At 53.8% G+C, this 14,484-nt stretch overlaps 1 protein-coding gene across 1 annotated transcript in view; it reads right to left on the reverse strand.

The window, feature by feature from the left end:
- The window catches only part of ATP6V1B1 (ATPase H+ transporting V1 subunit B1), a 75,547-nt gene that overhangs the window by 18,645 nt on the left and 42,418 nt on the right, over positions 1-14,484 (reverse strand). Inside the window, exons 3-5 of the mRNA XM_045019023.1 lie at positions 13,494-13,592; positions 6,187-6,280; positions 380-457 (exon numbers count right to left, since the gene is read on the reverse strand). Of these exons, the coding sequence (XP_044874958.1) occupies positions 380-457; positions 6,187-6,280; positions 13,494-13,592 (271 nt within the window). The remainder of the gene's footprint in view (positions 1-379; positions 458-6,186; positions 6,281-13,493; positions 13,593-14,484) is intronic.

The following is a 14,484-nucleotide window of genomic DNA, read 5'->3' on the forward strand; positions in this document are numbered from 1 at the left end:
TGACGGGCGTGGGGGGTAATAGGCGCCTATATAAGAAAAAGTCCCAAAAAATGGGACAGTCCCTTTAAAAACGGGACAGCTGGTCACCCTATTCAGAAAGAATGCACAAAACAGTGCGGTTATTGAGTGATCTGTCCCCCGTCGTCCAGTCCCAGCTTCTGGCAGTCAGAGGTTTAGGGACACCCAGAAGCATGAGGTTGCATCCCTGCCCATCTTGTCTAATAGCCATCGATGGACCTATTCTCCTTGGCCTCTCTGCTATGATTGACAGCTGGAGAGCCACTCACTGTCATCCCAACACACAGGAAGACACGGTCCCTGCCCCTTAGATCATGCGCTCAACATCTCTTGCCAACTTAATTTCTTGCATCGGGCTTACCGTTAATATCGAGAAAATCCTCGGCCATAACAGTTGGGCCTTTGTCGATGGGTTTTGCAGAACCGTTAAAAACCCGACCTGCAAAGGGAAATAAACGCTACTTAACGTTTTCGCCAATGGACTGGAGGATAACAAAGTCATCACTGACAGGGTTTGCTAACCACACAAAGATTGGGGAGTGGTAAATAACACAGAGGACAGGTCAGTAATACAGAGAGAGCCGGACTGCTTGGTAAACTTGCTGCAAGCAAACAACATGTGTCGGGGACACCCCCTCATCCCTGCTGGGCTTTGCACCCTTCACTGAGAACCGCGCCGGTTCCAGCGCTTGTTTCCTAGGCTCAGAAAAGCTGCAGACCCAGCTAGTCCACTTAACGCGGCTCCCGTCCCCAGATGGGACGTGCCCCAGGTCACACCAGAAGAGCATAGCAGAGTAAGGAATCAAAGCGAGGTTTTCAGAGTCCCTAGCCAGCATCCTAACCACTGAGCCATCCTCCCTCTCCCGCAGAGCCTGGGCTCTCCCCAGGGCTGGTTGAAAATGGAAGCCATTTTGCATGCAACACCTGCCCATCCAACAGGCAGCGGTCAGCTGGTTGCTCAATGCCTGACCCACAGCCCATTGAAATCAATGGGGTCTCCCCTCCTACTTCGAAGGGCCCTAATGAGCCAGGTGCTTTGTTTTACTGGATGTTTCCTTCAGCAGCTCACCCCCCCGCTCCGCCTCTGCTTTTGCTTCGGTGCTAAATTAAACAGCTGTGTGTCTAAGACAAATAGAGGCGCAGTGAATACCAAGATTACTGACCTTTCATGGTCAGTGGCTCCCTCTTCCCAGCGCCATCTCAGTATTGATCTTTATCTGCTGTGACAAGGACAATGCTTTCCCCGGCCCTCTTAAAGGGCCGGAAGAGAGTCCTATAGGGTAATCGCCGGCGTACGGGGGAGAAAGGGCTGAAGCGGGGGAGCACTGACGCAGTGCTATCGATTCCCCAGTGCGGCAATGGCTGATAGCAGATCTATAATGGGGCTTCAGTGTGGGAGCACCGGCGGAGCGTGCTCAGGAGAAAGAGGCGCAGAGCGCGAACGTTCACTCGCTCTCTTGGGAGAACACTTGTGCGCTGAGGCCGGTTCGCTGGAGCGCCTCGTTCACTGGTCTAGAACTTAACGAGGGTCATGGGAGCCCAGGGGAAGGATGGGGAGGGTCACCCAACCTGACCCCTGGCTGGACTCCTCCCTTCACACCAACATGTAACCCCCAGCAAGGTGGTTCTCCCCCCTCTAATCCAGGTCTCCCTCCCCACCCTTGAACCTCTTCAGTCAAGCTGCTCCCACCACCGTCTTCACCGTCTGGGAGGCTGCCCTGCTGGGGGGGCTCCCCCTGAAGACGCAGGCTAAGCTTTCCCTGCCTTAGCCACAGCTCCTTGCTCCTTGGGTAGCTGGCTCTGGGGAGAGTGCACCACGTCGCTTCCTTTGCGGTGTGCGCCCAAGGGGACAGTACAGGCTGTGGCCATATCTCAGTCTACACAGAGCCCTTCCTTGCCTAGATTCCACAGTCTACACGGACCCCCCTGCCTTTGTATCCCTCCTCTGGCCCTTCTCCCATTCTCCTCTCTCCTTCCTGGACTCTCAGGACGAGCGAGGCACTGGCCTTGGCCCGGATCCTGGACTCTGCTGAGGCTGCACTGCTCTGGCAGCGCAAAGCCACTGGAAACTTGGATCATCCAGTTCCCTGAGGACTTCCCCTCCGTATGGGAATCTCTGGGTGGTCAATGGCCAGTGCAGTGGCTGCTACACTGTTTCCCCTCCTGTGTTGCCCCCAGAGAATATGGGTGAGTGGCTTGGAGAAAGGTGGGACAAAGGGAGTTTCAGCGCAGCACTGTAACGACCTGGGATTTACGTACGATTCCCCTGATCAGTACGTCCCAGCAGAGCAGATTAGGGCTGAACCGGGTTTGTGCGGACCGCCTGGAGAGGTACGCTGCCTGGACAGGCTTCACACTCTTTGCAGCACTCGCAGGGATGCCATCAGGATAAAAATAGTGGCCTACGTTTTCAAAAGGGGCTTAGGGTTTTGGGTGTCCCGCTCCGTGCGCCTCAAAGAGGCCTGATTAGCAGCAAGGGCCACGCGCCCGTCCTCTGGAAATCAGGCCTCTTTAAGGTGTCTCAACTTGGGCACCACCCAACGATTGAAGTCGCTTTGAAAATGGAGGCCAAAACCCAGTAGTAAAAGGCCCTTTCCTGGGTTACTACTAACAAGCCGAGTTATTAACACAGAGAGACGTTTGGACAAATCACATTCACCTTTCAGCACGGAGGCTGCTTAGCTGCTTTTTATCCTTCACCCCCGGTGAGCAATGAAACCCAGACCGGTCACCTTCACTTCCTGATTTCCAGGTCTTAGCCCAAGGCTGTTGCAGGGGAAGGTTTGCATTTTTCAAAGGAAACCCTCGCTCATTGAAAACGGTCTAGATAATCCTTAGCCCTGCCACGACGAGTGCAGGGACTGGACTAGATGACCTCTCGAGGTCCCTTCCCGTCCTACGATTCTGGGATTCTCTGAAAACCCTTGCAGCTCAGGCGCTACGGGCTGGTGTTTATGGAACAGAATTAATGCAACTGTTTCAAATGAAAGAAACACCTGGCCAGTCATCATTAGTAACCCTGCAGTTAGCACCGAGAGGCACTAAGTAGAGCTCAGGGGCCCACTGTGCCAGGCGCTGTACACGCAGAGGTGGATGAAGATTTACTGGGGCCCTGGGCACAAACAACATTTGGGCCAACCACACTCCCCTCGCCACGGAGCCACATCCCCTCCTCCTTCTTTTCCTAGGGTTGCCAACTTTCTAACTGCCCAAAACCGAATAGCCCAGCCCCACCCCCAGCGCCCCCCCTTCACTGAGGCCCCACCTCTTCTCTGAGGCCCCACCCCCACTTGCTCCATCCTCCCTCCCTCTGTCGCTTGCTCTCCCCCACCCTCCCCTCACTTTCACTGGGCTGGAGCAGGAGATTGGGGTGTGTGAAGGGGTGAGGGCTCTGGCTGGGGGTGCGAGCTCTGGGGTGGGGCTCGCTGGGGATAAGGGGTTCAGGGTATGGGAGAGGGCTCCGGGCTGGGGCAGAGGGTTGGGGTGTGGGAGAGGGTGAGGGGGAGAGGGCTCTGGTTTGAAGTGTGGACTCTGGAGTGGGGCAGGAGATGAGAGTTTGGGGTGAGGGAGGGGGCTCTGGGCTGGGCCAAGGGGTTGGAGTGTGGGAGAGGGCTTGGGGGGCGGGGTCCCAGTGGCACTTACCGCTGCTCCCAGGAAGTGGCCGCCAGGTTCCTGCAGCCCCTGGACACATGGGTGGCCAGGGAGGCTCTATGCGCTGCCCTCGCGCCCACAGGCATCGCCCCTGCAGCTCCCATTGGTCACAGTTCCCAGCCAATGGGAGCTGCGGAGCCGGCCCTCAGGGCGGGGGCAGCACGCGGAGTCTCCCTGGTCACCCATGCACCTAGGGGCCACAACTACCTGGCGGCCACTCCCGGGAGCCGTGTGGAGCTAGGGCAGGCCGACCAGAGTCACCCAGGTCCCTTTTTGACCAGGCATTCTGGTCGAAAACCAGATGCCTGGCAACCCTACGTCTTCCCCCTGAGGGCCCACTCCCTGGCCAGGCTGGAAGCTGGAGCTGGGCTGTGGTAAGAGCTTCCCAGGGAGCCTGGGCTGCTGTGGGAAGCCCCAGACCTTCCACCTGCCGTGGGTGGCACCCAGGGGGCAGGGGCATGGGTGGGGGCTGCTCTTGGGCACCCTGCTCGCCACCTGGCTCTGGCTTCTGGCCTGGTCACAGGGCAGGGCCTCGAGGGAGCAGGGGGCAGGGCCACCATTTCAGCACCAGTGGCCCCGCCCCTTCTACGCAGGTTCCAGCGCTCCTGTGAGGAGCCCTAAATTGACCGGGGCCATAGGCACGGGCCCCATGTGTTAATCGGCCACTGTGTCCATACCATAGGGGCTGGAACTAGGGGGGCTGCCACACCCCCTGGTCTCCATTATATACCACGTTTACAGTTTGGTTCAGTGGCTCTCAGCACCCCCACTATACAAATTGTTCCATACACCTGCTATGAGACAGTCTCTGCTCTGAAGAGTTGACATCTAGACAAGAAAAGAGAGGCTTATTATACCCACTTTACAGATGGGGAGCTGAGGCACAGAAAAATGTTACCAGAGGTCACCCAGGCAGTCTGTGACAAACTGGGAACTCGAATTCACAGCTCCTGAGTCCCAGCCCAGTGCATTAACACAAGCCCAAAGGGGGCCTGGACTAGCCCTAGGGATAGTCATGAAATCTGCATAATAACCACAAGGCCTAATCTCCCCAGAATGCCCATTCTAGGCTCGAAGGCATCACTGTTTTAGTCTGACCTCCTGCACAGCACAGGCCAGAGAACTAATTCCTGTCTGAACCAAAGCAGAGCATTTAGAAAAAACATCCGACCCGGATTTAAAAATTGACAGTGATGGAGAATCCACCACAACCCTTGGGAAGTTGAGCCAGCAGTTAATTAACCTCAATGTTAAATCTCTGCACCTTATATCCAGTCTGAATTTCTCTAGCTTCAATTCCAGCCGTTGGATCGTGTCAGACCTTTCTCTGCTAGACTGAAGAGCCCACTTGTGAATTCCGTTCCCCCTGTAGGTACTCATGTGATCAAGTCACCCCTTCACCGTCTCTTTGTTAAACTAAATAGATCGAGCTCCTTGAGTCTATCGCTATAAAGCAGGTTTTCTAGTCCTTTAATCATTCTTGTGGCTCTTCTCTGAGCCTTCCCCAATTTATCCACATTGTTCTTGAATTGTGGGCACCAGAACTGGACACAGGATTCCAGCATGGGTCGCACCAGCGCCAAATACAGAGGTAAAATAACCTCCCCGCTCCTACTCAATAATCCTGTTTATGCACCCAAGGTTTGCATTAGCTCTTTTGGCCACAAGGTTGCACTGGGTGCTCATGTTCATTAGCCAGCATGATCCCAAGTCTATTTCAGAGTCACTGCTGGCCGGGATAGATTCCCTCTCTCTCTAATGGCACCAGACACCCCCTGAACATGGGATCAGATCCCAGATCCCAGCCCGTCACCTTGGGCCCATGTGTGGCATCAGCAGAAACCTGTTGGCAGCATTAATTCAGGTTTTTTGCCTTCCGCTTTCCCCTACCAGCCTTTATAGACGGTGTGACCTCCCCCACTTCTCCTCCCCCCTCCCTTCTCTGTTTCCATTACTGCTTCTTTTTCCCTCTGCTTGCGGGGCCGGTCCTGAATAGAGACTCACTGGCTGCTTCTGGCGCCTTTGGAATTTGGCTTTTCAGACTCACTGAGGGTTTCTATCAAAAGTCACCCAGCAGCTTTTCAGCAGAGGTCAGGAAGCATTTCCAACAGCTCCAGTGGAACCGGACCAGCCTTTCAATCCATTTCCCAAAGCGCCTGCCACTAGGGTGACCAGAGAGCAGGGGTGAAAAATCGGGACACTTTTTTTTCGGGATGGGAGCATAGTTGCATATATAAGACCAAGCCCCTAATATTGGGATGGTCCCAAACATATCGGGATGTCTGGTCACCCTACCTGCAGCCCCTATCTCAGGGCAGGTGAAACAAGGGTAAATATTGTGCAAAGGAAAGTGAATCTCTATGCAGACAAATCACAAGTTGCAAATGTAAAATCAGCAGCAGGCTACAGGCTCTGGCAGCCCCTTGTTGCAGGCGCAGTAACTTGTTGCTGTTTATTTTTCCCACTGAGATCCATGTATTGAGATAAATTCGTTCTCAGCTGCTCTCATGGACCTACCTAGCATGTCCTCGGAAACAGGTGTCCGGAGGATGTCCCCGGTAAACTCGCAGGATGTCTTCTTGGCGTCGATCCCAGATGTTCCCTCAAACACCTGCACAGACCCGGGGACAGGAATCGAATTAGTGGCAATTAGTGGGGATTAACGGCAAATGGCAGGAGAGGGCCAGGCGAGTTCAAATGAACGGAGGGGAAGGGAATCTAGAAGATAATGTTATGTGATCTGCACTGTTTAAAAAGATGCACCAGAGAGAGGGGTGGGGGAGACCGGGAAGGAAGGAAGGAAAGAAGCTTTGGTATTAAGAAAACTCCTCTTTTAGGACCTGATCGAAAGCCTGTCAAGGGGAGTTTTTCCATTGACTTCAATGGGCTTTGGCTCAAACCTTTACTCCACAATGTAACTGGACCCCGTATGCATGTGTCTCAGCATGCCCCCTCTCTAGCCTGGCGTAGAGCTGCACAACTCCCAGTTTATGGCCTTAATGCAGCAGCAGCGCGTGGATCTGGGGAACTGGTGCTCACCTGGCTACCCCTCCATTTAAACCTACAATCTCCCTCATGTCTTACGGCATAAAACCTCCAGGCTGCAGGACCACCCCAGGGAGATTTCTGTCCCTTTCCTGTACCCTCACAGACCCGGCTGGCCTGGAGAATGATGGGGCCGTCGAACAGGGATGACTCTGTAAAGCTGGTACGTAATCAGTACTGCAGTCGATTTTAAGTCATGGCTGGATCTGGGCCTGGTGATCTTGGCCAACAGTGGGGATTGAAGTGGGGCCCTCCAGAGCTAAATACACAACCCTCTATGACATGAGCGAAAGAACCCGTCCCTCCAGCTGCACTCCTGGAACAGATTCATCTCCTGTGTAGATCAGATGCAGAGGCGGACAGGTCGCACACACTGACCGGTGGGTCACTGTTCCAGAAGGAGCCCGAGCCGTAGCTACTGGTGTAGCTGATACCAGTGGAGCTGGTCTGATTTACACCAGCTCAGGACCTGCCCCCTAAATGTAACTATGTAGATTCAAAAGCAGGTCACCTGTCCATCCCTGCTCAGCAGCCCTGCCTTCACAAAGCGACAGGGTAGTGCTCTGCTTCTTCGCCTCTGGGCACAGAGCTCTGTGCTGGGCACGAAGCGCACGGTGGTCCTTTGCTTTCTAGCTGCTGCTAGAATTCTTACATCTCCCAAGCTAAGCAGGGTAGGACCGGGTCAGCAATTGGATGAGAGACCTTGCGGCAAAAGTCCAGGTGCTGCAGGAAGTGGAGTTTGTGTCTCAATGGGTGGCGCTCTTGAGCCAAGGCAGAACTGGAGCATGGCACCACCTTTCAGATTTGACTTCGCAGGGGGGAAGAGAGCTCAGGCCCTTGCAAGCTGTGAAAGTCCTCAGCCAGGGATCTGTTGGTTGTGTGTGTGTGCGCGTGTGCGCACATGCGCGTGAACAAGCTGCGTCTTCAGTACAACACAAACCGAACCCCTAGCAATCAGACAGGAAGCCAGCCCCTGTTGTGGTTTGAGACACAGGAAATGGAAGCAGGCATCAGAATATCCTGCTCCCCTCTGCATTTAAATGTGCAGTTACCCGGTCACCAGTGGGGTCTGAATCCTCAGCGCTCGCTGCAGTACAGACCTCTGCCATGTGAACAAATGAAGAAACATCAGCTGAGTAGTCGACCAGCCGCTATGGGAGAAAGTGGCACATGTGTTGCTCGCATATAACGAGCTGTATTTCCTGGGTCTCAAGAGTTATCATCAGACCAGCTATCCTGCTGGGAAGTTCAGTAGCATATATGGCACACAAGCCCAGATTCTGCAACGAACTCGGCATGGGTGGAGGGATTCTCTTGAGCAGAGCCAACTTCAGGGTCAGGGGCATATTTATATATCACGCACATCTATTATATAAACATTACACACCAGTATTTACATGCAATTTCTTTAGCTAGCTAAGAGATCACTGCAATTTTCCATTCCAACTCCTGCCACATGAGAAATCGTTCTTTTAAAATTGCTTTGAAACCTAGATTTGCTCAAAGAAGGCAGCTCTGGAGATCCCTGCAATTCCAAAATGAGTCAGGGAGAGGCCGGAATAAAGAAAGCATAAACCAGTCTCATTAATGCAGTGGAGGTAACAGTCAGGGGCTTTAAGGGCTGTGTTTTCTCCCAGCCCGCTAACGAGATCCTACCAGAGCAGTGTGCTCTACCAGAGGAGGGAATCCAAAGGCACTTTGATTGGTATAATATTTGCCACCATTTGTATTAATTAACCTCCCGACCGCTGCTTTAATTAGAGCCGTGTGGCCCCTTGGAAAGACCGGACTGTGAAAGAATGTGGCACATTCAAGCAGGCTCATTCATCCAGCTGCAGCTGCGGCAGCCGGGAAGAAAGGAAAAGGCTGCCCTACCCCAGTGCATGTGTGTGGGTCAGGCCCTTCCTAAGCCGCTTCTGCAAAAGACTCAGGTTTTTGGAGGCTGACTCCCTAATAGGATTAGAAGGGCACTGCCGAGGTCTCTGCGGCATTGGAGGAGTGAAGTTTCGCAGCTCGCCGGCAGAGGTCCCAGGCAGGTCAACTGTGCAGCTGCCTAGTTTCACTAGGTTGAGCTCAAGGCGTTAATGATTAGAGAGGGGCAAGCCAGGAGGGAAGGTGGGCTGATTGGAAGGGACAGGGAGTTAGATTACAAAAGGTCAGGACGCTTTTAGAGAAAACGGTGACTTCTATTTTGGACGGGCCCTGGTGCCCCCATGGAGACCCACAGAATCCACCCACATGGAGGGTGCAGGATCAGGGCCACGATAAGGATCTCACAGGGCGAGACCTTTTGTGCCAGTTGTTGCGAGGGTGAGGGGTGAACAGGTGATTGACAATGCAGAGTTTGCTGACTGGGCGGAGAAGTAGGGGGCATGGGACCTGAAACTGGCATTTCCGGGGACCTCCAGCAGGGGTCACTGGAGAGAGAAAAGCTCCAGCAGGGCCAGGCCAAAGGCACATTTTAGGGGGAAATGACGTGAGGCAGAGGGAACAGACCGGCTGTGCCCACACAACGGGGCCAAATTCAGGTTGGAAGAGGCAACTCTCATTCTGGCATTTCCCAGCTTTTGAGTGCTTGACTTCGCCACCTGAACGGTGCGTTTTAACATAGTTTTTGGTGTGTATTTCGTAGCTTTTTGAAGAAACCAAACTGACAAAACAGGAGCGCCAGCTTGTGGAACTAGGCGGGTACCCACATGGGTGACCGGAAGGGTCCGAACTGTTAGTTCCATAGCGCAGACCTCTGTCCCGGAGCAACTGACAGCACTAGTAGGTTGTCATCCCCAACATGAACCAACCAGTAGATGGGGATGAGACACACACTTTGCCAGTGGGTTTCACTGCTACGGGCTGGCAGACGAGGGATACTGAGACTCAGGAATCCTGGGTTCTAGTCTAGGGCCGAGGGGAGTATCTACTCTAGTGGTTACACAGCCCCTGCGCCCGCCTGGCCTGACTCCTGTAGCCTGACCCTTCCAGGCCACTGTCCCAGTTCCACCCCCCGTCTCAAGTCCTCATTCCTGTCCCAATATCCCCCAGCTCCCTGGCCCCCTTGGCTCCATGTCCCCACGCTCACTGGTTCCATGGCCCAGCAGCACACCCCAGCCAGTCCCCAACCCCCTTGGCTTCTTGTCCCAGTGCCCTCAAACCCTCGGCTTCTCTTCTCCATGCTGCCCACCTGGGTCTTTGTCCCAGTCTCACCCACCACCTGTCTGGCTCCTTGTCCAACCTGCCCTCCCTCCACTGCCCCCAGACTCCTCTCCTCTCCAAGCAGACAGAGTCATCTCCTCCTTGCTGCCTGGGGGCCAGCCGGGCGGTGGCCGTTGGGAGCACAGGACACACAGTCTCCTGCTCTTGGGTTCTGTGCCTGGCCCCTCAGCAGATGGGAAGCGCAATGACAGGGCAAGTGTTGGCCCCAGCAGCCAAATGCCAAGTCCCTGCTCCAGAGCATGATGGGGCTACAGCTTCCCAACAAAATGCTTGAGAGTTTTATTAACATGGGCAAAAACAGCCGATTTTTCCCTAGTCTTGTTCTGAGAAAAGGCGGAACCATTTTTGTTGGGCGGAAAATAACTTCAGCCCGAGGCAGACGCTCAGCAGGGTAAATTCCAGCCCAACGGTTACAGTTTGGCAAAGTTATAAGCCACTGACAACGGGGTGTTATAACAGGAAGTGTTAACTAGAGGCGCTACATACAGTCCTCAAACCCTGCCCGTCCCCTTAGTGCCGGCCTGCTTGTACGCCGAGAGCCAGCTGCAAGGGTGGTTCTGTGAGTGTGTTGTGGCTGCCTCGTCACAAGGAGCTGGAATCAGACCCCCCACCCAACAGTCAGAGACACATCGATTCCAAGGGCAGACAGGACCACTGCGATCCTCTAGTCTGACCCCTGCATAGCCCAGGCCGGAGAAGTGCCCCGAAATAATCCCTAGAGCCGAGTTTAGAAAAACAGCCCATCTTGATTTGACAATTGCCAGTGATGGAGAACCCACCACAACTCGTGGGTAGGTTGTTCCAATGGTTAATTACCCTCCTTATTACAAATTTATCCCTTATTTCCAGTCTGAATTTGTTGAGCATCAACTTCCAGCCACTGGATTGTGTTATTCCTGCCTCTGCTGGCCTGAAGAGCCCGTAACTGAATATTTGTTATTTATAGACTGTGATCCAGTCTCCCCTTAACCTTCTCTTTGCTAAGCTCAATAGATGGAGCTCTGTGAGTCTCTCGCTACCAGGCAGGTTTTCTAACCCTCTGATCAGTCTCATGGCTCTTCTCTGAACCCTCTGCAATTTATCAACATCCTTCTTGAACTGTGGACACCAGCACTGGACGCAGGATTCCAGCCGTGGTCACACCAGTGCCAAATACAGAGGAAAAACAACCTCCGCGCTCCTATTTGAGATTCCCCTGTTTATGCATCCGAGGATCGCATTAGCCCTTTGGCCACAGCGTCACCCCGGGAGCTCCTGTTCAGCTGATTATCCACCACGACTGTCAAATCTTTTTCAAAGTCGCTGCTTCCCAGGATAGAGTCCCCCTTCCTGTATGTGTGACCGTATCTTGATTCCCAGATGTAGATATGTACATTTACCCATATTAGAATGAACGACAGAATGGTTTAGTAGTGGGAATGAGGACTAACAAGTGCTGCTGCTAGGATTTGAACTGAGGGCCCAGCCCGTTACAGCAAAGCCCTCTGCCACTAGAATGAAGCAGCAATTCAGCTACCTGCTCACAGGAATAGGCTGGTCTCTTCTGGAGAACAGGGAACAGCTGGAGGGTAGGGATAGGATACAGAGGGACCTAGACAAATTGGAGGATTGGGCCAAAAGAAACCTGGTGAGGTTCAACAAGGACAAGTGCAGAGTCCTGCACTTAGGAAGGAAGAATCCCAGGCACTGCTACAGGCTGGGGACCGACTGGCTAAGCAGCAGTTCTGCAGAAAAGAACCTGGGGGTTACAGTGGTTGAGAAGCTGGATATGAGTCAGCAGTGTGCCCTCGCTGCCAAGAAGGCTAACGGCATTTTGGGCTGTATAAGTAGGGGCATTGCCAGCAGATTGAGGGACAGGATCATTCCCCTCTATTCGACATTGGTGAGGCCTCATCTGGAGTACTGTGTCCAGTTTTGGGCCCCACACTACAAGGAGGATGTGGAAAAATTGGAGAGTCCAGCAGAGGGCAACAAAAATGATTAGGGGGCTGGGGCACATGACTTATGAGGAGAGGCTGAGGGAACTGGGATTGTTTAGTCTGCAGAAGAGAAGAGTGAGGAGGGATTTGATAGCTGCTTTCAACTACCCGAAAGGGGGTTCCAGAGGATGGAGCTCGGCTGTTCTTAGTGGTGGCAGATGACAGAACAAGGAGCAATAGTCTCAAGTTGCAGTGGGGGAGGTCTAGGTTGGATATTAGGAAACACTATTTCACTAGGCGGGTGGTGAAGCACTGGGATGGGTTCCCTAGGGAGGTGGTGGAATCTCCTTCCTTAGAGGTTGTTAAGGTCAGGCTTGACAAAGCCCTGGCTGGGCTGATTTAGCTGGGAATTGGTCCTGCTTTGAGCAGGGGGTTGGACTAGATGATCTCCTGAGGTCCCTTCCAACCCTGATATTCTATGATTCTGGGTGGACCAGCCACCATAACACGCACTTTGCAAGCACACCATACAGTTGGCAATGTCTCCTCCAGGGCTAGCGGTCAGCGGGAGGAAGAAAATTCAGTGGACGGTGGCAGAAAAGGGAAGAGAAAATCACCTCCCTTCTCCCGCGTGGGGGTTCAACCCACTCTTGTGCCACTGTGGGTACAGAGCCTGACTTCCCCAAAGACACTCACAATCCAATCTCTGCAGCAGCTGCTCTTACGGCCCTGCTCCTGAGGGGGTGTGTAAAAGGAGAGGAGTACTGAGAGTAGGTCTACACGTCAATGGAAACCCAGGGCTGGCCCATGGCAGCTGACTCAGGCTGGTGGGGCTGTTTCATTGCAGTAAAGATGTCTGGGATCCAGGTGGAGCCCGGGCTCTAGGATCCTGCAAGGTGGGATGGTCTCAGAGCTCGGGCTCCAGCCTGAGCCCAGATGTCTACACTGCAATGAAACAGCCCCACATTCCGAGCACCGGGAGCCCGAGTCAGCTGGCACGGGCCAGCCGCGGTGTCTAGTGGCTGTGGAGACACATTGTGGCCCCTGCATGCTCACAAGCTCCTTGGAGCAGGGCTGGTTTTTCACTATGGGTTTGTGCAGCGCCCAGCAAAATGGGGCCCTGATCTAGGTTATGGCCTAGAGGTGCTACCATAACACAGATACACTGATATCCTTCTCAGTTTCCTGAGCCATCCAGTCACTCTGACAATGCGCTTTGCAAAGAGTGAAACTCATATGGAACCGAACTGGAAAAGGGAACCTACAGAAAATCAATACGGACGCTCAGCAGCAGAATGGGCCGGGTGAGTTGTAGTTGTGGTGTGTTGAGACTGTATTAAAATGATAAGCTATCCCAGTGAGTCTCAGAGATTTTCATGATCTGTTTGCAAGGGGGCGCTGCAAGGCATGCAAGCTGAGTCTTCAACAAAGAGCCAGCTTAGAGCAAGGTGGGTGAATCCTTCCTTAGGGAGCAGCCTGCTTTGTCTCTATCTGGTTTTGGCTCTTGTGTGTTAAGGTTCTGGGTTTGAAGAACCAAAGTCATGTTACATCGCAAGCTTCCAGCAAGAGGATTTCCTGGTTTTAGCTGATCTCTGTGTGTGTGTGCCGTGAACATGGTGACAAGGAACCCGCTGCACGTTGTGCACTCACCTGCACGATAGCTTTAGAGCCCACCACTTCCAGGACCTGCCCGCTCCTGCTGGTGCCATTGGGGAGGGTGAAGTTGACAATCTCGGCGTACTGGGCGAACTGCGCAGAGAGAAGCAAGGCTGGGGTTAATGTCTGAGCTGTCGCTATTCTGTGGGAAGCAAATCCTGCCCCGGCTGAATTTCACAACACAACCAGACTCCAGCCAGCTCCCCGCATTGGTACAACCATTGTGCAATGCCCGGCTCCCTCCCTAGCTCAGTGGGAGTGTCAATGGGAGAGCCTGGCCTTGGTGTAACCCCTTGGGCTGGTGCCCCCCGGACCCTGCTTCCAGCTGAACAATCGGAAATATATCTGTGTGTTCCTTTGGCAGCAGGAGCGCTGCCTGGGTGCTCGCTGCCTCGGGGCACTGCCCTAGATGAGCGGCCCATGCTGTGCCTACCTCCCATTCCTCGTCCCACACTTTCACAGGGCTCCTCGGCTTCCCCCCACCCCTTCGTGCTCATTTCATCCTGTTCTCTTCCCCTGCTCCCGACCAAACCTCCTGCACCACTCTGCCCTTTGCATCCTGCCCCTGCGTCCCTGCCATGCAGCCCCTAGGCCTGGAGCTCCCTCCTGCCCCGCCTGGACAAAGGTCTCTCTTCATTCTAATCCTTTCTTCATGCTCACGCCTCGTATTCATCACTTCTATGGATAAGGCACCAGACTGGGACGCCGGAGATCTGGGGTCTGTTCCCAGCTCTTCCACTGACCTACTGGGGGACCTTGGGCAAGTCCCTTCATGCCCCCATGCCTCAGTTTGCCCATCTGTAAAGTGGGGCTAACACCACTCCCATGTCTATTTAGAGCGTGAGCGTCCCTACCTAACGGGGGTGCTGCAAGGATAAATTCATGCACATTCGTGGGGGCGGGGCTCAGACTCTAGGGCGTAAGATGTCCAAACAGCTAAAGGTAGCAGGGAAATTGGCTCAGAATCATAGTCTGCACTTGGGTA

Source organism: Mauremys mutica, chromosome 5 (genome assembly GCF_020497125.1).
Source record: "Mauremys mutica isolate MM-2020 ecotype Southern chromosome 5, ASM2049712v1, whole genome shotgun sequence".
Lineage (NCBI taxonomy): Eukaryota > Metazoa > Chordata > Testudines > Geoemydidae > Mauremys > Mauremys mutica.